The sequence below is a fragment of the Phyllobates terribilis genome, unplaced genomic scaffold (genome assembly GCF_046119375.1).
Source record: "Phyllobates terribilis strain yellow unplaced genomic scaffold, ASM4611937v1 Scaffold_13__5_contigs__length_258822181, whole genome shotgun sequence".
NCBI lineage: Eukaryota > Metazoa > Chordata > Amphibia > Anura > Dendrobatidae > Phyllobates > Phyllobates terribilis.
The window spans coordinates 164685142-164712135 of NW_027362773.1; the positions used below are offsets into that span (position 1 = coordinate 164685142).

The following is a 26994-nucleotide window of genomic DNA, read 5'->3' on the forward strand; positions in this document are numbered from 1 at the left end:
TGTTACCGGATGGATGTACGAGGCGGATACAGATTAACCCGCGAGTGACCACACGTAATTATGTCAGGGATACAAAGCTGCGCAGTTTGGGGCCCGTGGAAGGATCCTCTGCGGTGGTCTCGCGACAAGGGGACATGTCTGTAATTCATACAGACCCAGAGGAAACGTCACGACCCCTGAGAACGGAGCGTATGAATGAGCTTTATGGAGGAGGCCACAGATCCTCGCCCCCCCCCCCCCCCCCCCCGAGATCAATACTTTTATGTCCCAAAAAATGACAAACGTATTCTAGGAGCGACAGCAGAAGAATTATGTCTGCAGCTGTCAGAGCTCAGCGGCTCCTTCAGGCAGGTTTATTAATTCATTCAAAGCCACCTGAAGAAGGAGCCGCTGAGCTCTGACAGCTTCTTCTGATGTCACTCCTAGAATATGACGCGTCCAGGGGATGGGGAAGCGACTCGGCGCCTGGGCCTTGCTGTTGGTTTTGGGGGATGTCGCGGTGGCCGGCTCCCGGGCCCGTACCCTGGGGTCACTCTTAAAAAAGGGAAGGGGGAAGTTATATGGGATAGAGGAATGTTCGTGACGCCACCCGTGGTGTCTGGTGAGAGTCACCAGCGCTGCGACAGTCCTCTGAGGCCGGTGGTCAGGCAGCCTGGTTGGTTCGGCCCCCACAGGTGGAGCGGGGCCTCAGGGCAGCGTAGAGAGGGTGTAATAAAGCGTTGGCGGGTGCAGAGCCGCGGAGGAAAGAACAGAGAGAGGCGGTAGTTGAAGTCATCCGAGTCTTTTACTCACGGTGGCGTTTTCTCAGCTCAGAGCTTCTCTCTGCCGTCACACGGCGAGCTGCGGCCGCCAGGGTGGGGTTCAGCACACTCCAGGTAGTTCAGGAGCGCTTGAGAGGACCCCTGCTCTAGTGTGTTCCTCTCTTGTTGAACTTCTCCCGCCTTGTGTCCCCCACTGAGTCCCGTACGGGTACTGCGATGTCCCTTGTGGGTAACGTGTAGTTCCCGGACCGACTGGGTGCCCTTTTTGGTGACTTGTGGTGAGAACGTGGCGTAAGGCCGGGTCCCTCTGGATAAACTCAGATTAGGGTATACAGGTGGCGACTCCGCTCCGTCCGTATCCCCCTGGGATCCACATAAGCCTCCAGACTTTTCCGACAGAGACGTGAAGTACAAAGTCAGATAATCAGGGACCGGTAGCCCCTCTTGCGGCAGGGTCTCTGGCTTGGCCAGAATAAGGCATGCAGGTGGCGACTCCGCTCCGTCCGCACCCCCTGAGATCCTTTCACCTGCGGAGCCTATCTCCTCTGCTCCCCTCCTGGGCCTTCTTGGTTGGACTCTGACCGGGGACAGAGCCGGTTATAACTCTGCCCTGACCCCCCGTCTAGAGGCCTGAGACTGGGAACCGTGGACCCTCAGCCGGCTGCAGCTTTGTACTGACCTGCCGTCCCAAGAACCCACGACCAAAGACCCGATTATAAAATGGCCTCCAAATATATATGATTCTAGTTAAGTGCTTAAGTAAAGTGCTTCCTCCACCCTCACTCACTACGTGGTTCCCCCTAACTTTCGTCCCCCCAACTCCTCCATTCAGGCCCGGGACCGCACTATGGTGCTTGAGGCCCCCTTTAGAACTGGAGTGGTGTAGTGTTGAGTGTGTGGTTGGGGTCCTGAGTGGTACTCCATCCTTACCTGGGAGTGGAGATACCACACCTCGTTCTGAGGTGCAGTACCCCTGTGGCGACTGAACCCTCAGGGGCGCCACAAATACTTTTGTGATTTTTTGGGGCATTAAAGTATTTCCATTGCTTTTTCTGGCTGACACGGAGCCACAATATCATTTTTTTTTATTGTACATCAGATATTCCAACATGAAATTAAAAAATAAAGCAAAACAAGACAAAGGTAATAATGGAGGCGAGATCGTCCGGCCGAGTGAGAAAGGGTTAATTTCTGGCGTCGTCCCGTCCAGTCCGAGAGAAAGTCTTCCAGATTCCAGTCCAGTGGTGGAGCAGATCGGGCACCAGGAGGAGACGGGCGGACAGCGGACATGTTACTATGGTTCCAGTTGGGCAGATGATGAAGGTAGACGGGCGACCCGGGTGCAGACGATGCGATTGGGCAGATGGTTTACGGGTGGGTGATGTGGTTGGGAAGAGAATAATCCAGTGGAACAGATCAAGTAGAAGAGAAGAAATGTGGAATGAGGATGGGACAGGGCAGGTGATGGGACGGGGCAGGTGATGGGACGGGGCAGATGATGGGACGGGGCAGGTGATGGGACGGGGCAGGTGATGGGACGGGGCAGGTGATGGGACGGGGCAGATGATGGGACGGGGCAGGCGATGGGACGGGGCAGGCGATGGGACGGGGCAGGCGATGGGACGGGGCAGGCGATGGGACGGGGCAGGCGATGGGACGGGGCAGGCGATGGGACGGGGCAGATGATGGGACGGGGCAGATGATGGGATGGGGCAGATGATGGGACGGGTCATATGGATGAGGTGGAGCCAATGATTGCAATGGGGCAGATCGATGCAGTTGGGCAGATGGATGGAATGAGGCAGATGGATGGAGTGGAGCAGTTGATGGGGTTGGTCCGATGATGGAGTGGAGCAGATGGATGGGGTGGGGCGGATCGAAGCAGTTCAGCACTTGGATGTGATGGGGCAGATGGGGCCTACAGATGCTGTTGGGCACACACAGATGCGATGGGGCAGATTGATAGGATGGGGTGGGGCAGATGATTGTGGTGGAGCAGATCGATGCAGTTGGGCACTTGGATGAGATGGGGCCAATGGATGAGGTAGGATACACACAGATGCGGTGGGGCAGATGGATGCGGTTACACACTTGGATAAGATGGGGCAGATTGATAGGATGGGGTGGGGCAGATGATTGTGGTGGAGCAGATCGATGCAGTTGGGCACTTGGATGAGACGGGGCCAATGGATGAGGTAGGACACACACAGATGCGGTGGGGCTGATGGATGCGGTTGCGCACTTGGATGCGATGGGGCAGATGATGGGGTCAGGCAGATGATGGATTTAGGCAGATGATGTCCACTACTGATCTATCGTTCTACGTTGCGTCTTTTCTTTAATAAGAAAAACTTGGAAACTTAAAGACAAGTTAAGATTCTAAATCCACAAAGTTCGGTAGTTTGGGGCGGTGAAGTCCTGACCGGCGGTGCCGCTCCGCGCTCCGGGCTTTACTCCACGCCGGTGGCGTTCTTCTTCTCCTGCCAGTTCTTCTCCCGTTCCTGGAGTTCTCCTTGGGTGAAGGACGCGGGGCCCCAGTTCGTGATCATCCCGGGGTTTTTAGAGCCTGAAAGAGACGAGAAGTTTTAGTGTCAAAACCGGAAAGGTGGAAACAAAGACGAGGGGAAGAAAACGCTGCGGACGATCTGTGCAGATTTACATTGTGTAAGTAGAAGTATGTGCACCCCGAGTAATGGCCACCCCTCCACGCTCACCTGGCTGGATTAGTCGGATTAACCCCTCGTGCTGCGCCACCTTGTCCTTCCAGCTCCGGGTCTTACTGGTCGCCATTTCAAGGTTACTCTTAACTTGCTGCAATGAAAGATAAAAGATAAAGAAATGGGATAAAAGCCCGGAGGAGCCGGCAGAACAGAATTCCTGGGCTTTATGGCAGCATGCTGGCATTGAGCTGCACACAGTCTGTGGCGAGCTCGTATCTGGGTAATGTCGGGGGAGAATGACCTCATATTGCTCCAGAGCTGCGATCCGCTCCTTCTCCAGCTGCTCCAGCTGCTGCATGGCCTCCTGCAGAGCCTCCTCCTTCGCGGCCTGCATGGCCTCCAGCTCCTTCTTCTCCTCCTCGTTCATCTTGATCATCACCTCCTGTTCCTTGTGCAGATTTTCCAGCATCGCTCGCTTTGTGGCTTCTTCTTCCAGGAGCCTAGAAATGGCGGCAAAATGTGATAAGTGGCATCAGTCATACCAGACCCCCCCCCCGGTCCGACCACCGCGCAGCTGATGGGGCCCCAGCATCATATTTACCCCCAAAAGTCATTTCTTTTAAAGCTATATCACCATAAATTCTATACATTACTTATACAGTCACTTAAAGGGAATTTACGCCAAACCCCCAAAAACTTCCTTGTAGTCGCAGACGACCAGGAGTTGGAGCGGCCGGCACCACCGGGACACCAGGAGCGGCAGCCGTATCGGTGACACCAGCAGCACCAGCTTTTGACTTTAGGGTGACAACCAATATGGCTGCTCGTCCTTCTGTCACTTTTCCAGAACTAGCAGTCTCAACAGCGACCACTACAGGAAAAATGTGGCGTTACATGCAGGGGATTAAATAAATGGAAGTCCATGCACATACTACCACGTAGGCTCAGAGATGGTCCCGTCGTGTCCCCCCCAATCCCCATAACCCAAGGAGTCCTCACTCCTGAAGACTCGTCCTCTCCGGCATTACACTCACAACCATTGATAGGAATGGACACTATAATTCTTTATTTCCCCTGCGGGGGCGTTGCAGAGAAACTGAACACTTAATACCAAGAGATTACAGGTGAGCACTGGGACCCAGCAGACAGCCTGCAGATAAACACGGATCAAACCAGAGCCCCTTCATCCGGGAGCCCCTGCGCTGCTGCCGGCGCTGCCTCTATACATCCTCACTCCTGGACCAGGGGAGGTGACAACGCTTTCTGTCCCTCAGGGAAACCATCAGTAAGTATGATCTCTGGTAGACCCCTGACCTTGTCTGCAGCAGCCGAGCTCTCTCCTCCTCCTGACGCGCGTGCTTCTCGTCATCCAGCGCCTCCTGCAGGCGGAGATACATCTCCTCCAGCTCCTGCACTCGCTTCAGATATTGCTCCAGTTCGGAGGATTTCTGCGCCATCTGCTCCTCCATCTGCTGCCGGATCTGCAGGATAATCAGTGATGAGGATTGTGAGTCTGCGCCAAGATCTCTGCTTGCTGCCAGTGAATGAGAACATTAATCATCTATCTAGTGACTGAAAATCCATCCTAGCCCTGCGCAGGGAGTCGTTACACTGTGTCAGCGCAGGGACCCAGTGTGACAAGCTCAGCAGCTGTGTGGGCAGTGCGCGGTCAGAATCATCTGCAGGAGGCGCCATAACGTCCCATCAGTCCGGGGCTAGTACCGGGCGCAGCTGTCAGAGGAGGCTGGAGATGTGCCCACTCTCCGCGCACAGGCAGCCATCTTTATGTTCCAAACAGTGAACGATGGGTCCCAGTGGCGAGACGTCCATCGCTCCTGCGGAGATGTCATCGGTGTCCAAAACCGGAAAATCCCTCTAAGCCTCGTGTGCATTCACTGACAGCAAACAGAGATCTTAAAGATGGCATCGAATGGAAATAACGAGTAAAAAGCTGCAGAGCCGTAAACGATACAAATAAAGTATAAACCCAGCGCAGAGCCGTGCACCGCAGCGCAGACCGCCGCGCACACCAGAGTGCAGACCGCCGCGCACACCACAGTGCAGACCGCCACGCACACCACAGTGCAGACCGCCGCGCACACCACAGTGCAGACCGCCACACACACCACAGTGCAGACCGCCGCGCGCACCACAGTGCAGACCGCCGCGCACACCACAGTGCAGACCGCCGCGCACACCACAGTGCAGACCGCCATGCACACCACAGTGCAGACCGCCGCGCGCACCACAGTGCAGACCGCCACGCACACCACAGTGCAGACCGCCACGCACACCACAGACCGCTGCGCACACCACAGTGCAGACCGCCACGCACACCACAGTGCAGACCGCCACGCACACCACAGTGCAGACCGCCGCGCACACCACAGTGCAGACCGCCACGCACACCACAGTGCAGACCGGCGCGCACACCACAGTGCAGACCACCGCGCACACCACAGTGCAGACCGCCGCGCACACCACAGTGCAGACCGCCACGCGCACCACAGTGCAGACCGCCGCGCGCACCACAGTGCAGACCGCCACGCACACCACAGTGCAGACCGCCGCGCACACCACAGACCGCTGCGCACACCACAGTGCAGACCGCCACGCACACCACAGTGCAGACCGCCACGCACACCACAGTGCAGACCGCCACGCACACCACAGTGCAGACCGCCGCGCACACCACAGTGCAGACCGCCGCGCACACCACAGTGCAGACCGCCGCGCACACCACAGTGCAGACCGCCACGCACACCACAGTGCAGACCGCCGCGCGCACCACAGTGCAGACCACCGCGCGCACCACAGCGCAGACCGCCGCGCGCACCACAGCGCAGACCGCCGCGCGCACCACAGCGCAGACCGCCGCGCGCACCACAGCGCAGACCGCCGCGCACACATCGTAGTGCAGACCGCCGCGCACACCACAGTGCAGACCGCCGCGCGCACCACAGCGCAGACCGCCGCGCGCACCACAGCGCAGACCGCCACGCACATCACAGTGCAGACCGCCGCGCACACATCACAGTGCAGACCGCCGCGCACACCACAGTGCAGACCGCCACGCACACCACAGTGCAGACCGCCACGCACACCACAGTGCAGACCGCCACGCACACCACAGTGCAGACCGCCACGCACACCACAGTGCAGACCGCCGCGCGCACCACAGCGCAGACCGCCACGCACATCACAGTGCAGACCGCCGCGCACACATCACAGTGCAGACCGCCGCGCACACATCACAGTGCAGACCGCCGCGCACACCACAGTGCAGACCGCCACGCACACCACAGTGCAGACCGCCACGCACACCACAGTGCAGACCGCCACGCACACCACAGTGCAGACCGCCACGCACACCACAGTGCAGACCGCCACGCACACCACAGTGCAGACCATAGTGCACACCGTAGTGAAGACCGTAGTGCAGACTTCCATGTACACCGTAGTGCCGACCGCCATGGGCACCACAGTGCAGACCGCCACGCACACCACAGTGCAGACCGCCGCGCACACATCGTAGTGCAGACCGCCGCGCACACCACAGTGCAGACCGCCGCGCACACCACAGTGCAGACCGCCACGCACACCACAGTGCAGACCGCCACGCACACCACAGTGCAGACCGCCACGCACACCACAGTGCAGACCGCCACGCACACCACAGTGCAGACCGCCACGCACACCACAGTGCAGACCGCCACGCACACCACAGTGCAGACCATAGTGCACACCGTAGTGAAGACCGTAGTGCAGACTTCCATGTACACCGTAGTGCCGACCGCCATGGGCACCACAGTGCAGACCGCTGCGCGCACCACAGTGCAGACCGCCACGCGCACCACAGTGCAGACCGCCGCGCGCACCACAGTGCAGACCGCCGCGCGCACCACAGCGCAGACCGCCGCGCGCACCACAGTGCAGACCGCCACGCACACCACAGTGCAGACCATAGTGCACACCGTAGTGAAGACCGTAGTGCAGACTTCCATGTACACCGTAGTGCAGACAGCCGTGTGCACCGTAGTGCAGACTTCCATGTACACCATAGTGCAGACCGCCGTGCGCACCGTAGTGCAGACCGCCATGCGCACCGTAGTGCAGACTTCCATGTACACCATAATGCAGACAGCCGTGTGCAAGGTAGTGCAGACCGTTGTGCGCACAGTAGTGCAGACTTCCATGTACACCATAGTGCAGACCGCCATGTGCACCGTAGTGCAGACCGCCGTGCGCACCGTAGTGCCGACCGCCATGTGTACCGTAGTACAGACCACCGTGCGCACCGTAGTACAGACCACCGTGCGCACCGTAGTGCAGACCGCCGTGTGCACCGTAGTGCAGACCACTGTGCGCACAGTAGTGCAGACTTCCATGTACACCATAGTGCAGACCACTGTGCGCACAGTAGTGCAGACTTCCATGTACACCGTAGTGCAGACCACCATGTGCACCGTAGTGCAGACCGCCGGGCACACCTTAGTACAGACCGCCGTGCGCACAGTAGTGCACACCATAGTGTGCACAGTAGTGCAGACCGCCGTGCGCACAGTAGTGCAGACCGCCGTGCGCACCGTAGTGCAGACCGCCGTGCACACCGTAGTGCAGACCGCCGTGCGCACCGTAGTGCAGACCGCCGTGCGCACCATAGTGCAGGCTTCCATGTGCACCGTAGTGCAGACCGCCGTGCGCACCGTAGTGCAGACCGCCGTGCGCACCGTAGTGCAGGCTTCCATGTGCACCGTAGTGCAGACCGCCGTGCGCACCGTAGTGCAGACCGCCGTGCGTACCGTAGTGCAGACCGCCATGAGCAACGTAGTGTAGACCGCCATGCACACCGCCGTGCGCACTGTAGTGCAGACTTCCATGTGCACCGTAGTGCAGACCGCCGGGCGCACCGTAGTGCAGACCGCCATGCGCACCGTAGTGCAGACCGCCATGCGCACCGTAGTGCAGACCGCCATGCGCACCGTAGTGCAGACCGCCATGCGCAAACCAGGGATTGAAGCTTGAAGAGGACAATTTGCATATTACAGGTGCCTTCTGGGAAAAGCGAAGAGTCTCCTTCAGCTAGAAGATCGTTGGGTACAGCCGGGATCAGCTGCTTGGAAAGCATCGCCAAATCAGGGATTGAAGCTTGAAGAGGACAATTTGCATATTCCAGGTGCCTTCTGGGAAAAGCGAAGAGTCTCCTTCAGCTAGAAGATCGTTGGGTACAGCCGGGACCAGCTGCTTGGAAAGCATCGCCAAACCGCGCGCCTCATGGCGCGCGAATTTGTTTAATTTGTTTATCCTAGGGTATCACAAGAAAGAAGACAGAAATCCAGTCAGCAGGGACAAGGAGCAGCATGGCAGATGTGACAACCTACATGGTGAGCTGCAGCATGTGCTACATGTTCACAGATCGACCAGAAGCTGAAAGCAACTTCACCTGCCAGAAGTGTGGACTACTGGCTCTTTTAGAAGAAAAGGTGCGGGGACTGGAAGAAAGAATTGCGACATTAAAACTCATCAAGGAAAATGAAGACTTCCTGGACAGAACAGAAGCGTCACTACTGGTCACGGAAAGTGAAGGAAGCGTCAGAGAACCTCCAGAGGCAGACAAGTGGAGGCAAGTGACCAAAAGAAGCAAGAAGACCATGGAGACACCACCAACCACACAACTGAGAAACAGATTCCAAGGACTTGTGGAGGACGAAGATGGCACACCTAAGGATGAGGAACTACCAGCAAGCAAAAAAGGAAAGAGCACCCAGAAACACCCAGAAGCGACAAGAATAAGGACAGCCAAGAAGGGAAGAAGAGTGGTGGTGGTGGGAGACTCACTACTGAGAGGAACAGAAGCAGCTATCTGTAGACCGGACATAACCGCAAGAGAAGTATGCTGCCTCCCAGGTGCGAAGATCAAGGATGTTACCGATAAGATACCGAAGCTCATCAGTTCCAAGGATGTCCACCCATTTCTTCTGATACATGTTGGCACCAATGACACGGCAAAGAAGGACCTACCGACAATCTGCAAGGACTTTGAAGCATTGGGGAAGAAAGTAAAAGAACTGGATGCGCAGGTAGTTTTTTCTTCTATCCTTCCAGTAGACGGGCATGGCGTCAGGAGATGGAACAGGATCCTTGATGTGAACAGCTGGCTGAGACGATGGTGCAGACAACAAGGATTTGGATTCCTGGACCACGGTGTGAATTACCTCTATGACGGACTCCTTGCCAGAGACGGACTACACCTCAACAAACCCGGGAAACACACATTCGCCAGGAGACTCGCAACACTCATCAGGAGGGCGTTAAACTAGAAGAAGAGGGGATGGGAAGAAAAACACCGGACACGAACATGCAACCAGAGAACATACTAATGAAAGATATGAAGTGCGACAAAGAAGGTCCAAGACAAGATGCTTGGAAGGAAGGTAAGAAAATTTCTAATACAATCCACAGGGAGAACATTGGAACAAAACAAAATCGTGTAAACTGCGTGCTAGCAAATGCCAGGAGCCTGACAAACAAGATGGATGAACTGGAAGCAGAAATATCTACAGGTAACTATGACATAGTGGGAATAACCGAGACATGGTTAGATGAAAGCTATGACTGTGCAGGTAACTTACAGGGTTACAGTCTGTTTAGAAGGGATAGAAGAAATCGGAAAGGGGGTAGAGTCTGTCTATATGTAAAGACGTGTCTAAAGCCTACAATACGGGAGGATGTATGGGAGGGAAATGAGGAGGTCGAGTCCTTATGGGTGGAGATACATGGGGCAAAAAACAATAATAAAATTATCATAGGAGTCTGTTATAAACCACCAAATATAGCAGAAGCCACGGAAAGTCTATTAATGAGACAAATAGACGAAGTAGCAAAAAATAACCAGGTGATTATTATGGGGGACTTCAACTACCCCGATATAGACTGGGAAACCGAAAGCTGTAGATCTCAGAAAGGAAACAGGTTTCTGTCAATTATCAAAGACAATTATTTGTCACAACTTGTGCAGGAACCAACTAGAGGGACGGCCCTTTTAGACTTAATATTAACTAACAGGCCAGACAGAATAACTGAGGTGCAGGTCGGGGGGCACCTGGGAAATAGTGACCCCAACATTATACAATTCCACATGTGCTTCAGTAGGTGCCCAGCAAGGGAGTCACAAAAACACTGAACTTCAGCTAAGAGATGCCCTTCACCTTATAGACTGGGATAGGATCTGCAGTAATAGGAGCACGGATAGAAAATGGGAAATTTTCAGAACAGTCCTACATAGTCACTGTAGAAGGTACATACCTTATGGGAATAAAAGGGCGAGAAATAGGAGGAAGCCAATGTGGCTAAATAAGGACGTCAAGAGGGCAATGAAAAACAAAAAAAGGGCTTTCGGTAAACTTAAACAAGAAGGCAGCGAGGAAGCGCTAATATCTTATAGGGAAAAAAACAAAATCTGTAAGAAACAAATAAGAATAGCAAAAGAGGAGACAGAGAGACTAATTGCCAAGGAAAGTAAAACCAATCCCAAACTGTTCTGTAACTCTATAAACAGTAAAAGGATTAAAACTGATGGCGTTGGCCCATTGAAAAATAACCTGGGTAAAATCATAGAGGGCGATGAGGGTAAAGCAAACCTACTCAATAGCTTTTTCTCCACTGTATTCACAAAAGAAAACAATTTATCGGAGGAAATGCAAAGTGATAAAGTAAACCCTCCGCTAAATATCACCCACCTAACCCAGGAGGAAGTTCAGAAACGCCTAAATAATATCAAAATAGACAAGTCACCAGGCCCAGATGACATACACCCCCGGGTACTAAAAGAATTAAGTAATGTGATAGACAGACCGCTGTATCTTATATTCAAGCACTCTTTATGGACAGGGACTGTCCCACTAGACTGGCGCCAAGCAAATGTGGTACCAATATTCAAAAAGGGGTCTAAAAGTGACCCTGGGAACTATAGACCAGTCAGCTTAACGTCTGTTGTGGGTAAATTGTTTGAAGGATTTCTTAGAGACGCTATTGTAGAATATCTTAATGATAATAACTGTCTAACTCCGTATCAACATGGATTCATGAGAGATCGCTCCTGATGGCCTTCTACGAGGAGGTGAGCTCACAGCTGGACCGGGCAGAGTCAGTGGATGTTGTAGACCTTGACTTCTCCAAAGCGTTTGATACCGTGCCACACAAAAGGTTGGTCTATAAAATGAGAATGCTTGGTCTGGGGGATAATGTGTGCAAGTGGGTAAATAGCTGGCTGAGTGATAGAAAGCAGAGGGTGGTTATCAATGGAGTAAGCTCAGGGGGTGTCAGGGTTACTAGCGGGGGGCCTCAAGGGTCTGTCTTGGGCCCTATATTATTTAATATATTTATTAATGATCTAGTGGAAGGGTTGCATAGTAAAATAGCAATATTTGCAGATGATACTAAACTTTGTAAAGTAGTTAATACAGATGAGGACAGGGCACAGCTACAGGAGGATTTAGATAAATTGGGGAGTTGGGCCAAAAAATGGCAAATGGGGTTCAATGCCGATAAATGTAAGGTCATGCACATGGGAAAGAAAAACAGCAGTCACCCATACATATTAAATGGGAAACCGTTGGGGAAATCTGACATGGAGAAGGACCTGGGCGTCTTGGTTAATAGCAAATTAAATTGGAGTGCCCAGTGTCAGGCAGCAGCTGCGAAGGCAAATAGAGTCATGGCATGCATCAGAAGAGGAATAGGGGCATATGATGAGAACATTGTTCTTCCTCTGTATAAAGCGCTGGTAAGGCCGCACTTAGACTATTGTGCACAGTTCTGGGCTCCGGTGCTCAGGAAAGACATATTGGAGCTAGAGAGGGTACAAAGGAGGGCGACTAAGGTAATAAAGGGAATGGAGGGACTAGAATAACCAGAGAGGTTGTCAAAATTAGGCCTATTTACGTTGGAAAAGAGAAGGCTTAGGGGAGACCTCATAAACATGTATAAATACATCAGGGGGCAGTACAGAGATCTCTCCCATGACCTGTTTATACCAAGGATGGTGACAAAGACGAGGGGTCACACTATGCGTCTGGAGGAAAGGAGGTTCCTGCACCAGCATAGAAGGGGATTCTTTACGGTCAGAGCCGTGAGACTCTGGAACTCTCTGGGAGAGGAAGTGGTGATGTCCAACTCACTTAATGAGTTCAAGAGAGGCCTGGACGCCTTTCTTGAGAACAATAAAATTACATCTTATGCTTAGTTAATTAATCCAGGGATTTAATCTGACTGCCAGATTGGTGTCGGGAAGTGAATTTTTCCTCAGTGATGTAAATTGGCCTATACCGCATGGTTTTTGTTGCCTTCCCCTGGATCAACGCTGCGGAATAGCTGCAGTGCACAAGAAATAGGCTGAACTGGATGGACGCTTGTCTTTTTTTCGGCCTTATAAACTATGTAACTATGTAACCCTAGTACAGACCGCCGTGCGCACCGTAGTGCAGACCGCCGTGCACACCGTAGTGCAAACTTCCATGTACACCGTAGTACAGACCGCCGTGCGCACCGTAGTGCAGACTGCTGTGCGCACCGTAGTGCAGACCGCCGTGCGCACCGTAGTGCAGACCGCCGTGCGCACTGTAGTGCAGACTTCCATGTGCACCCTAGTGCAGACCGCCGTGCGCACCGTAGTGCCCAGCGTGTACGGACCCTTATATTCGGCCACACATCATTACCAGCTGCTCCCGCTCCAGCTCCTCTCTGAACCGGTCCTGGAGCTCCATGTGGGTGTCGTGCCGTTTCTGCTCCTCCTGCGCGGCGCGGGCGGCCGCCTCCTGCAATTGCTGCAAAAAAAAGCACAAAGAAGTGTTTGATTATTTCAGATCTGATATGTCGCAGAGCTCGGCGCCTCTCAGGGGTCTTGGAAAGCTGGGTGACAACTCTCGAGGTGGCTGTAAACGCGACCCGATCGCTCAGAACCCAACTGTCCTAGAAACTGAGCCAGCAGCTGTGGGGCCCCGGGGCCCGCGCCTCTCACCATCCGCACTTGCTCCAGCTCCAGCTGCTTCATCTCGTTGGACGTCTGCAGCTCCTTCATCTTCTGCTCCAGGTGCTCCTGCTCGGCCTGGAGCTTCTGCCGCAGAGCTTTCCTCTTCTGCCGCGCGTCTCTGTGCGGCGAGGCGATGCCCAACTTCCTCAGGTTAACAACTGTCTGAATACCTGCAGGGAAAACATTAAAGGGATATTCCCAAGTGTCTGTTCGCTGGGGGGCCACTACTAGGACCCCCAACATTCATAACAGGTTGCGTATGCTTAGAACCAGTGATCGCGCATGCGCGTGCTCTCTGCTGTCTCCGCCAGTCCCAAAACTATAAATGGTGGAGGATCACACAACTACCGCTTCGGGAGACACGGGACCCCCACACATTTTTTATGTATTATATGTTTAATTATATTATATTGAATGCAGATTATTCATCTTTCTCTTTGCTGTGTGATTACCGGGGTCCCAGCACATTTTAGCTTTTGGTAATCTTATTGGTTAAATGAGCGTGAAATCAAAGAAGCTCAACTTTTGCAGCTAATTGTTGTGGTTTTCCAGAACAAAAAGTCGCAGGTTAGTCTTCAACTGCGCAAAAAAATCATTAGACCCATCCTGCAACTCCGCTCCCGTCACGCGCGGCAGAGACGTCGCGGCTCCACTCCCGTCACGCGCGGCAGAGTCGCTGCGCCTCCGCTCTGGTCACGTGCGGCAGAGTCGCTGCGCCTCCGCTCTAGTCATGTGCGGCACAGTCGCCGCGCCTCCGCTCTAGTCACGTGCGGCACAGTCGCCGCGCCTCCGCTCTGGTCACGTGCGGCACAGTCGCTGCGCCTCCGCTCTGGTCACGTGCGGCACAGTCGCCGCGCCTCCGCTCTAGTCACGTGCGGCAGAGTCGCTGCGGCTCCGCTCTAGTCACGTGCGGCAGAGTCGCTGCGGCTCCGCTCTAGTCACGTGCGGCAGAGTCGCTGCGGCTCCGCTCTAGTCACGTGCGGCAGAGTCGCTGCGGCTCCGCTCTAGTCACGTGCGGCAGAGTCGCCGTGCCTCCGCTCTAGTAATGTGCGGCAGAGTCGCTGTGGATCCGCTCCGGTCACGTGCGTCAGAGTCGCTGCGGCTCCGCTCTAGTCACGTGCGGCAGAGTCGCCGCGCCTCCGCTCTAGTCACGTGCGGTAGAGTCGCCGTGCCTCCGCTCTAGTAACGTGCGGCAGAGTCGCTGCGGATCCGCTCCGGTCACGTGCGGCAGAGTCGCTGCGCCTCCGCTCTAGTAACGTGCGGCAGAGTCGCTGCGGCTCCGCTCTAGTCACGTGCGGCAGAGTCGCTGCGCCTCCGCTCTAGTCACGTGCGGCAGAGTCGCTGCGGATCCGCTCCGGTCACGTGCGGCAGAGTCGCTGCGCCTCCGCTCTAGTAACGTGCGGCAGAGTCGCTGCGGCTCCGCTCTAGTCACGTGCGGCAGAGTCGCCGCGCCTCCGCTCTAGTCACGTGCGGCAGAGTCGCCGTGCCTCCGCTCTAGTAACGTGCGGCAGAGTCGCTGCGGATCCGCTCCGGTCACGTGCGTCAGAGTCGCTGCGGCTCCGCTCTAGTCACGTGCGGCAGAGTCGCCGCGCCTCCGCTCTAGTCACGTGCGGTAGAGTCGCCGTGCCTCCGCTCTAGTAACGTGCGGCAGAGTCGCTGCGGATCCGCTCCGGTCACGTGCGGCAGAGTCGCTGCGCCTCCGCTCTAGTAACGTGCGGCAGAGTCGCTGCGGCTCCGCTCTAGTCACGTGCGGCAGAGTCGCTGCGCCTCCGCTCTAGTCACGTGCGGCAGAGTCGCTGCGGATCCGCTCCGGTCACGTGCGGCAGAGTCGCTGCGCCTCCGCTCTAGTAACGTGCGGCAGAGTCGCTGCGGCTCCGCTCTAGTCACGTGCGGCAGAGTCGCCGCGCCTCCGCTCTAGTCACGTGCGGCAGAGTCGCCGTGCCTCCGCTCTAGTAACGTGCGGCAGAGTCGCTGCGGATCCGCTCCGGTCACGTGCGGCAGAGTCGCTGCGCCTCCGCTCTAGTAACGTGCGGCAGAGTCGCTGCGCCTCCGCTCTAGTAACGTGCGGCAGAGTCGCTGCGGCTCCGCTCTAGTCACGTGCGGCAGAGTCGCTGCGCCTCCGCTCTAGTCACGTGCGGCAGAGTCGCTGCGGCTCCGCTCTAGTCACGTGCGGCAGAGTCGCTGCGGCTCCGCTCTAGTAACGTGCGGCAGAGTCGCTGCGGCTCCGCTCTAGTCACGTGCGGCAGAGTCGCCGTGCCTCCGCTCTAGTAACGTGCGGCAGAGTCGCTGCGGATCCGCTCCGGTCACGTGCGGCAGAGTCGCTGCGCCTCCGCTCTAGTAACGTGCGGCAGAGTCGCTGCGGCTCCGCTCTAGTCACGTGCGGCAGAGTCGCCGCGCCTCCGCTCTAGTCACGTGCGGCAGAGTCGCCGTGCCTCCGCTCTAGTATCGTGCGGCAGAGTCGCTGCGGATCCGCTCCGGTCACGTGCGGCAGAGTCGCTGCGCCTCCGATCTAGTAACGTGCGGCAGAGTCGCTGCGCCTCCGCTCTAGTAACGTGCGGCAGAGTCGCTGCGGCTCCGCTCTAGTCACGTGCGGCAGAGTCGCTGCGCCTCCGCTCTAGTCACGTGCGGCAGAGTCGCTGCGGCTCCGCTCTAGTAACGTGCGGCAGAGTCGCTGCAGCTCCGCTCTAGTCACGTGCGGCAGAGTCGCCGTGCCTCCGCTCTAGTAACGTGCGGCAGAGTCGCTGCGGATCCGCTCCGGTCACGTGCGGCAGAGTCGCTGCGCCTCCGCTCTAGTAACGTGCGGCAGAGTCGCTGCGCCTCCGCTCTAGTAACGTGCGGCAGAGTCGCTGCGCCTCCGCTCTAGTAACGTGCGGCAGAGTCGCTGCGGATCCGCTCCGGTCACGTGCGGCAGAGTCGCTGCGCCTCCGCTCTAGTAACGTGCGGCAGAGTCGCTGCGGCTCCGCTCTAGTCACGTGCGGCAGAGTCGCTGCGCCTCCGCTCTAGTCACGTGCGGCAGAGTCGCTGCGCCTCCGCTCTAGTCACGTGCGGCAGAGTCGCTGCGCCTCCGCTCTAGTCACGTGCGGCAGAGTCGCTGCGCCTCCGCTCTAGTCACGTGCGGCAGAGTCGCCGCGGCTCCGCTCTAGTCACGTGCGGCAGAGTCGCTGCGGTTCCGCTCACCTTGTATCCACTCCTGCTTCTTCTTCTTGTCAGAGGCGCTGATCTCGTAGCTTTTCTCCACACATTTCACAAGCAGCAGACACTTCTTCCCTTCTCTGTCCAGCAATGACTGAAAGACAAGGACAATGTGATCTAATGGCTGGATTCTTGATTGCGGTGTCAGTCTGCACTGCAGTTTTCGCATTTTCTTCATGCTCGGGGTGATCGCGTACAATGCACTATGTCAGGAATCTTAGGAAGGTGGAGCGATTCCCGGCACGTTACCTCCACGCAGCAATTCCCATCCAGGGTGATGTCGCCCTTCTTGTCTTTCAGATCCTCACTGACGTAGTAGGACATGACGTTGGGTTTCAGCACAAACCAGCGCTCCGTCCAGTTCTTCCGCTTGTGACCTTTCTTCCACAGATAACCCTATGGCGAGGAATCAGACATCGTTACAGGAAAGTCAAAAATATTATTCAAATAATGTGAAAAATACAATAAAAAAATTATAATCGGATGCAGTTTGTTTATCTCACCAGCAGAGGGCACCAGAGTCATACAAAAGCTCTACAGCTCTCCGCAGGGCATAATTCAGACAAGACTCTTTCTAGCGGTCTCTGGACCCTCAATCTTTGGATCTAAGATTTTCATTCTCAGCAGTTTTCTCACAACCTTCCAAGTGTGCAGTAAACTGCCCGACATATTACATGTCCCCGGATCTCGTATAGCAGCACCCAGGATCATCACCCAGCTTTCCTAAGGTCCTGAGAGGCAAATATGCAGCGATACGAAGTGATCCTCACCTGCTTTAAAACGTCCAGGACGAGCTCATTAAATACTTCATTTATGGCCATAGAAACGGTGGTGGAGTCGGTGCCTTTACTGAACTGACCGCTGCCGATCAGCTCAACCAGCTCCCAGACTGACAGTCCCTTCTGCTTATCCTGGAGGCTGATCTTATAGTCCTCAAACAAGGCCTGCTGCCAACCGCTGCCCATCGCCTCCGTCAGCTTCTTCAGGAGGTATTCAATCTGAAAAGAAGCAACTGATTGTCAGAAAGTCAGACTACAGTACATTCATGACACTACGGATCCCGTACTCCAGAGCTGCACTCACTATTCTGCTGGTGCAGTCACTGTGTACATACATTACATTACTGATCCTGTGTTACATCCTGTATTATACTCCAGAGCTGCACTCACTATTCTGCTGGTGCAGTCACTGTGTACATACATTACATTACTGATCCTGAGTTGCATCCTGTATTATACCCCAGAGCTGCACTCACTATTCTGCTGGTGCAGTCACTGTGTACATACATTACATTACAGATCCTGAGTTGCATCCTGTATTATACCCCAGAGCTGCACTCACTATTCTGCTGGTGCAGTCACTGTGTACATACATTACATTACAGATCCTGAGTTGCATCCTGTATTATACCCCAGAGCTGCACTCACTATTCTGCTGGTGCAGTCACTGTGTACATACATTACATTACAGATCCTGAGTTACCTCCTGTATTATACTCCAGAGCTGCACTTACTATTCTGCTGGTGCAGTCACTGTGTACATACATTACATTACAGATCCTGAGTTGCATCCTGTATTATACCCCAGAGCTGCACTCACTATTCTGCTGGTGCAGTCACTGTGTACATACATTACATTACTGATTCTGAGTTACATCCTGTATTATACTCCAGAGCTGCACTCACTATTCTGCTGGTGCAGACACTGTGTACATACATTACTTTACTGATCCTGAGTTACATCCTGTATTATACTCCAGAGCTGCACTCACTATTCTGCTGGTGCAGTCACTGTGTACATACATTACATTACTGATCCTGAGTTACATCCTGTATTATACCCCAGAGCTGCACTCACTATTCTGCTGGTGCAGTCACTGTGTACATACATTACATTACTGATCCTGAGTTACATCCTGTATTATACTCCAGAGCTGCACTCACTATTCTGCTGGTGCAGTCACTGTGTGCATACATTACATTACTGATCCTGAGTTACATCCTTTATTATCCTCCAGAGCTGCACTCACTATTCTGCTGGTGCAGTCACTGTGTACATACATTACATTACTGATCCTGAGTTACCTCCTGTATTATACTCCAGAGCTGCACTCACTATTCTGCTGGTGCAGTATCTGTGTACATACATTACATTACTGATCCTGAGTTACCTCCTGTATTATACTCCAGAGCTGCACTCACTATTCTGCTGGTGCAGTCACTGTGTACATACATTACATTACTGATCCTGAGTTACCTCCTGTATTATACTCCAGAGCTGCACTCACTATTCTGCTGGTGCAGTCACTGTGTACATCCATTACATTACTGATCCTGAGTTACCTCCTGTATTATACTCCAGAGCTGCACTCACTATTCTGCTGGTGCACTCACTGTGTACATACATTACATTACTGATCCTGAGTTACATCCTGTATTATACCCCAGAGCTGCACTCACTGTTCTGCTGGTGCAGTCACTGTGTACATACATTACATTACTGATCCTGAGTTACATCCTGTATCATACTCCAGAGCTGCACTCACCATTCTGCTGGTGCAGACACTGTGTACATACATTACTTTACTGATCCTGAGTTACATCCTGTATTATACTCCAGAGCTGCACTCACTATTCTGCTGGTGCAGTCACTGTGTGCATACATTACATTACTGATCCTGAGTTACATCCTTTATTATCCTCCAGAGCTGCACTCACTATTCTGCTGGTACAGTCACTGTGTACATGTATTACATTACTGATCCTGAGTTACCTCCTGTATTATACCCCAGAGCTGCACTCACTATTCTGCTGGTGCAGTATCTGTATACATACATTACATTACTGATCCTGAGTTACCTCCTGTATTATACTCCAGAGCTGCACTCACTATTCTGCTGGTGCAGTCACTGTGTACATCCATTACATTACTGATCCTGAGTTACCTCCTGTATTATACTCCAGAGCTGCACTCACTATTCTGCTGGTGCAGTCACTGTGTACATACATTACATTACTGATCCTGAGTTACCTCCTGTATTATACTCCAGAGCTGCACTCACTATTCTGCTGGTGCAGTCACTGTGTACATCCATTACATTACTGATCCTGAGTTACCTCCTGTATTATACTCCAGAGCTGCACTCACTATTCTGCTGGTGCAGTCACTGTGTACATACATTACATTACTGATCCTGAGTTACATCCTGTATTATACCCCAGAGCTGCACTCACTGTTCTGCTGGTGCAGTCACTGTGTACATACATTACATTACTGATCCTGAGTAACATCCTGTATCATACTCCAGAGCTGCACTCACCATTCTGCTGGTGCAGTCACTGTGTACATACATTACATTACTGATCCTGAGTTACATCCTGTATTATACTCCAGAGCTGCACTCACTATTCTGCTGGTGCAGTCACTGTGTACATACATTACATTACTGATCCTGAGTTACATCCTGTATTATACCCCAGAGCTGCACTCACTATTCTGCTGTTGCAGTCTCTGTGTACATACATTACATTACTGATCCTGAGTTACATCCTGTATTATACCCCAGAGCTGCACTCACTATTCTGCTGGTGCAGTCACTGTGTACATACATTACATTACTGATCCTGAGTTACCTCCTGTATTATACTCCAGAGCTGCACTCACTATTCTGCTGTTGCAGTCTCTGTGTACATACATTACATTACTGATCCTGAGTTACATCCTGTATTATACCCCAGAGCTGCACTCACTATTCTGCTGGTGCAGTCTCTGTGTACATACATTACATTACTGATCCTGAGTTACATCCTGTATTATACCCCAGAGCTGCACTCACTATTCTGCTGTTGCAGTCTCTGTGTACATACATTACATTACTGATCCTGAGTTACATCCTGTATTATACCCCAGAGCTGCACTCACTATTCTGCTGGTGCAGTCACTGTGTACATACATTACTTTACTGATCCTGAGTTACATCCTGTATTATACTCCAGAGCTGCACTCACTATTCTGCTGGTGCAGTCACTGTGTACATACATTACATTACTGATCCTGAGTTACATCCTTTATTATCCTCCAGAGCTGCACTCACTATTCTGCTGGTACAGTCACTGTGTACATACATTACATTACTGATCCTGAGTTACCTCCTGTATTATACTCCAGAGCTGCACTCACTATTCTGCTGGTGCAGTCACTGTGTACATACATTACATTACTGGTCCTGAGTTACATCCTGTATTATACCCCAGAGCTGCACTCACTATTCTGCTGGTGCAGTCACTGTGTACATACATTACATTACTGATCCTGAGTTACCTCCTGTATTATACTCCAGAGCTGCACTCACTATTCTGCTGGTACAGTCACTGTGTACATACATTACATTACTGATCCTGAGTTACCTCCTGTATTATACTCCAGAGCTGCACTCACTATTCTGCTGGTGCAGTCACTGTGTACATACATTACATTACTGGTCCTGAGTTACATCCTGTATTATACCCCAGAGCTGCACTCACTATTCTGCTGGTGCAGTCACTGTGTACATACATTACATTACTGATCCTGAGTTACATCCTGTATTATACTCCAGAGCTGCACTCACTATTCTGCTGGTGCAGTCACTGTATACATACATTACATTACTGATCCTGAGTTACATCCTGTATTATACTCCAGAGCAGCACTCACTATTCTGCTGGTGCAGTCACTGTGCACATACATTACATTACTGATCCTGAGTTACCTCCTGTATTATACTCCAGAGCTGCACTCACTATTCTGCTGGTGCAGTCACTGTGTACATACATTACATTACTGATCCTGAGTTACATCCTGTATTATACCCCAGAGCTGCACTCACTATTCTGCTGGTGCATTCACTGTGTACATACATTACATTACTGATCCTGAGTTACATCCTGTATTATTCTCCAGAGCTGCACTCACTATTCTGCTGGTGCAGTCACTGTATACATACATTACATTACTGATCGTGAGTTACCTCCTGTATTATACTCCAGAGCAGCACTCACTATTCTGCTGGTGCAGTCACTGTGCACATACATTACATTACTGATCCTGAGTTACATCCTGTATTATACTCCAGAGCAGCACTCACTATTCTGCTGGTGCAGTCACTGTGCACATACATTACATTACTGATCCTGAGTTACCTCCTGTATTATACTCCAGAGCTGCACTCACTATTCTGCTGGTGCAGTCACTGTGTACATACATTACATTACTGATCCTGAGTTACATCCTGTATTATACCCCAGAGCTGCACTCACTATTCTGCAGGTGCAGTCACTGTGTACATACATTACATTACTGATCCTGAGTTACATCCTGTATTATACCCCAGAGCTGCACTCACTATTCTGCTGGTGCAGTCACTGTGTACATACATTACATTACTGATCCTGAGTTACCTCCTGTATTATACTCCAGAGCTGCACTCACTATTCTGCTGGTGCAGTCACTGTGTACATACATTACATTACTGATCCTGAGTTACATCCTGTATTATACCCCAGAGCTGCACTCACTATTCTGCTGGTGCAGTCACTGTGTACATACATTACATTACTGATCCTGAGTTACCTCCTGTATTATAGTCCAGAGCTGCACTCACTATTCTGCTGGTGCAGTCACTGTGTACATACATTACATTACTGATCCTGAGTTACATCATGTATTATACTCCAGAGCAGCACTCATTATTCTGCTGGTGGAGTCACTGTGTACATACATTACATTACTGATCCTGAGTTACCTCCTGTATTATACTCCAGAGCTGCACTCACTATTCTGCTGGTGCAGTCACTGTGTACATACATTACATTACTGATCCTGAGTTACATCCTGTATTATCCTCCAGAGCTGCACTCACTATTCTGCTGGTGCAGTCACTGTGTACATACATTACATTACTGATCCTGAGTTACCTCCTGTATTATACTCCAGAGCTGCACTCACTATTCTGCTGGTGCAGTCACTGTGTACATACATTACATTACTGATCCTGAGTTACATCCTGTATTATACTCCAGAGCAGCACTCACTATTCTGCTGGTGCAGTCACTGTGTACATACATTACATTACTGATCCTGAGTTACATCCTGTATTATACTCCAGAGCAGCACTCACTATTCTGCTGGTGCAGTCACTGTGTACATACATTACTTTACTGATCCTGAGTTACATCCTGTATTATACTCCAGAGCTGCACTCACTATTCTGCTGGTGCAGTCACTGTGTACATACATTACATTACTGATCCTGAGTTACATCCTTTATTATCCTCCAGAGCTGCACTCACTATTCTACTGGTACAGTCACTGTGTACATGTATTAGATTACTGATCCTGAGTTACCTCCTGTATTATACTCCAGAGCTGCACTCACTATTCTGCTGGTGCAGTCACTGTGTACATACATTACATTACTGATCCTGAGTTACCTCCTGTATTATACCCCAGAGCTGCACTCACTATTCTGCTGGTGCAGTCTCTGTGTACATACATTACATTACTGATCCTGAGATATATCCTGTATTATACTCCAGAGCTGCACTCACTATTCTGCTGGTGCAGTCACTGTGTATATACATTACATTACTGATCCTGAGTTACATCCTGTATTATACTCCAGAGCTGCACTCACTATTCTGCTGGTGCAGTCACTGTGTACATACATTACATTACTGATCCTGAGTTACATCCTGTATTATACTCCAGAGCTGCACTCACTACTCTGCTGGTGCAGTCTCTGTGTACATACATTACAGTACTGATCCTGAGTTACATCCTGTATTATACTCCAGAGCTGCACTCACTATTCTGCTGGTGCAGTCACTGTGTACATACATTACATTACTGATCCTGAGTTACATCCTGTATTATACTCCAGAGCTGTACTCACTATTCTGCTGGTGCAGTCACTGTGTACATACATTACATTACTGATCCTGAGTTACATCCTGTATTATACCCCAGAGCAGCACTCACTATTCTGCTGGTGCAGTCACTGTGCACATACATTACATTACTGATCCTGAGTTACCTCCTGTATTATACTCCAGAGCTGCACTCACTATTCTGCTGGTGCAGTCACTGTGTACATACATTACATTACTGATCCTGAGTTACATCCTGTATTATACCCCAGAGCTGCACTCACTATTCTGCTGGTGCAGTCACTGTGTACATACATTACATTACTGATCCTGAGTTACATCCTGTATTATACCCCAGAGCTGCACTCACTATTCTGCTGGTGCAGTCACTGTGTACATACATTACATTACTGATCCTGAGTTACATCATGTATTATACTCCAGAGCAGCACTCACTATTCTGCTGGTGGAGTCACTGTGTACATACATTACATTACTGATCCTGAGTTACCTCCTGTATTATACTCCAGAGCTGCACTCACTATTCTGCTGGTGCAGTCACTGTGTACATACATTACATTACTGATCCTGAGTTACATCCTGTATTATCCTCCAGAGCTGCACTCACTATTCTGCTGGTGCAGTCACTGTGTACATACATTACATTACTGATCCTGAGTTACCTCCTGTATTATACTCCAGAGCTGCACTCACTATTCTGCTGGTGCAGTCACTGTGTACATACATTACATTACTGATCCTGAGTTACATCCTGTATTATACTCCAGAGCAGCACTCACTATTCTGCTGGTGCAGTCACTGTGTACATACATTACATTACTGATCCTGAGTTACCTCCTGTATTATACTCCAGAGCTGCACTCACTATTCTGCTGGTGCAGTCACTGTGTACATACATTACTTTACTGATCCTGAGTTACATCCTGTATTATACTCCAGAGCTGCACTCACTATTCTGCTGGTGCAGTCACTGTGTACATACATTACATTACTGATCCTGAGTTACATCCTTTATTATCCTCCAGAGCTGCACTCACTATTCTACTGGTACAGTCACTGTGTACATGTATTAGATTACTGATCCTGAGTTACCTCCTGTATTATACTCCAGAGCTGCACTCACTATTCTGCTGGTGCAGTCACTGTGTACATACATTACATTACTGATCCTGAGTTACCTCCTGTATTATACCCCAGAGCTGCACTCACTATTCTGCTGGTGCAGTCTCTGTGTACATACATTACATTACTGATCCTGAGATATATCCTGTAATATACTCCAGAGCTGCACTCACTATTCTGCTGGTGCAGTCACTGTGTATATACATTACATTACTGATCCTGAGTTACATCCTGTATTATACTCCAGAGCTGCACTCACTATTCTGCTGGTGCAGTCACTGTGTACATACATTACATTACTGATCCTGAGTTACATCCTGTATTATACTCCAGAGCTGCACTCACTACTCTGCTGGTGCAGTCTCTGTGTACATACATTACAGTACTGATCCTGAGTTACATCCTGTATTATACTCCAGAGCTGCACTCACTATTCTGCTGGTGCAGTCACTGTGTACATACATTACATTACTGATCCTGAGTTACATCCTGTATTATACTCCAGAGCTGTACTCACTATTCTGCTGGTGCAGTCACTGTGTACATACATTACATTACTGATCCTGAGTTACATCCTGTATTATACCCCAGAGCTGCACTCACTATTCTGCTGGTGCAGTCACTGTGTACATACATTACATTACTGATCCTGAGTTACATCCTGTATTATACTCCAGAGCAGCACTCACTATTCTGCTGGTGCAGTCACGGTGTACATACATTACATTACTGATCCTGAGTTACATCCTGTATTATACTCCAGAGCTGCACTCACTATTCTGCTGGTGCAGTCACTGTGTACATACATTACATTACTGATCCTGAGTTACATCCTGTATTATTCTCCAGAGCTGCACTCACTATTCTGCTGGTGCAGTCACTGTATACAAACATTACATTACTGATCGTGAGTTACCTCCTGTATTATACTCCAGAGCAGCACTCACTATTCTGCTGGTGCAGTCACTGTATACATACATTACATTACTGATCGTGAGTTACCTCCTGTATTATACTCCAGAGCTGCACTCACTATTCTGCTGGTGCAGTCACTGTGTACATACATTACATTACTGATCCTGAGTTACATCCTGTATTATTCTCCAGAGCTGCACTCACTATTCTGCTGGTGCAGTCACTGTATACATACATTACATTACTGATCCTGAGTTACATCCTGTATTATACTCCAGAGCAGCACTCACTATTCTGCTGGTGCAGTCACTGTGTACATACATTACATTACTGATCCTGAGTTACCTCCTGTATTATACTCCAGAGCTGCACTCACTATTCTGCTGGTGCAGTCACTGTGCACATACATTACATTACTGATCCTGAGTTACCTCCTGTATTATACTCCAGAGCTGCACTCACTATTCTGCTGGTGCAGTCACTGTATACATACATTACATTACTGATCGTGAGTTACCTCCTGTATTATACTCCAGAGCAGCACTCACTATTCTGCTGGTGCAGTCACTGTGCACATACATTACATTACTGATCCTGAGTTACATCCTGTATTATACTCCAGAGCAGCACTCACTATTCTGCTGGTGCAGTCACTGTGCACATACATTACATAACTGATCCTGAGTTACCTCCTGTATTATACCCCAGAGCTGCACTCACTATTCTGCTGGTGCAGTCACTGTGTACATACATTACATTACTGATCCTGAGTTACATCCTGTATTATACTCCAGAGCTGCACTCACTATTCTGCTGGTGCAGTCACTGTGTACATACATTACATTACTGATCGTGAGTTACCTCCTGTATTATACTCCAGAGCAGCACTCACTATTCTGCTGGTGCAGTCACTGTGTACATACATTACATTACTGATCCTGAGTTACATCCTGTATTATACTCCAGAGCTGCACTCACTATTCTGCTGGTGCAGTCACTGTGTACATACATTACATTACTGATCCTGAGTTACATCCTGTATTATACTCCAGAGCAGCACTCACTATTCTGCTGGTGCAGTCACTGTGCACATACATTACATTACTGATCCTGAGTTACCTCCTGTATTATACTCCAGAGCTGCACTCACTATTCTGCTGGTGCAGTCACTGTGCACATACATTACATTACTGATCCTGAGTTACCTCCTGTATTATACTCCAGAGCTGCACTCACTATTCTGCTGGTGCAGTCACTGTATACTTACATTACATTACTGATCGTGAGTTACCTCCTGTATTATACTCCAGAGCAGCACTCACTATTCTGCTGGTGCAGTCACTGTGCACATACATTACATTACTGATCCTGAGTTACATCCTGTATTA

General features: G+C 51.1%; 1 protein-coding gene across 2 annotated transcripts in view; it reads right to left on the bottom strand.

The window, feature by feature from the left end:
- Positions 1–1829: 1829 nt before the first annotated feature.
- The window catches only part of SWAP70 (switching B cell complex subunit SWAP70), a 118822-nt gene continuing 93657 nt past the window's right edge, over positions 1830–26994 (bottom strand). For both annotated transcript variants that reach the window (XM_073659011.1, XM_073659010.1), the window contains exons 4-12: positions 17414–17641; positions 16893–17039; positions 16629–16737; positions 13440–13621; positions 13138–13245; positions 4736–4902; positions 3723–3921; positions 3476–3572; positions 1830–3327 (exon numbers count right to left, since the gene is read on the bottom strand). In XM_073659011.1, the coding sequence (XP_073515112.1) occupies positions 3212–3327; positions 3476–3572; positions 3723–3921; positions 4736–4902; positions 13138–13245; positions 13440–13621; positions 16629–16737; positions 16893–17039; positions 17414–17641 (1353 nt within the window). In that variant the 3' untranslated portion in view covers positions 1830–3211. The remainder of the gene's footprint in view (positions 3328–3475; positions 3573–3722; positions 3922–4735; positions 4903–13137; positions 13246–13439; positions 13622–16628; positions 16738–16892; positions 17040–17413; positions 17642–26994) is intronic.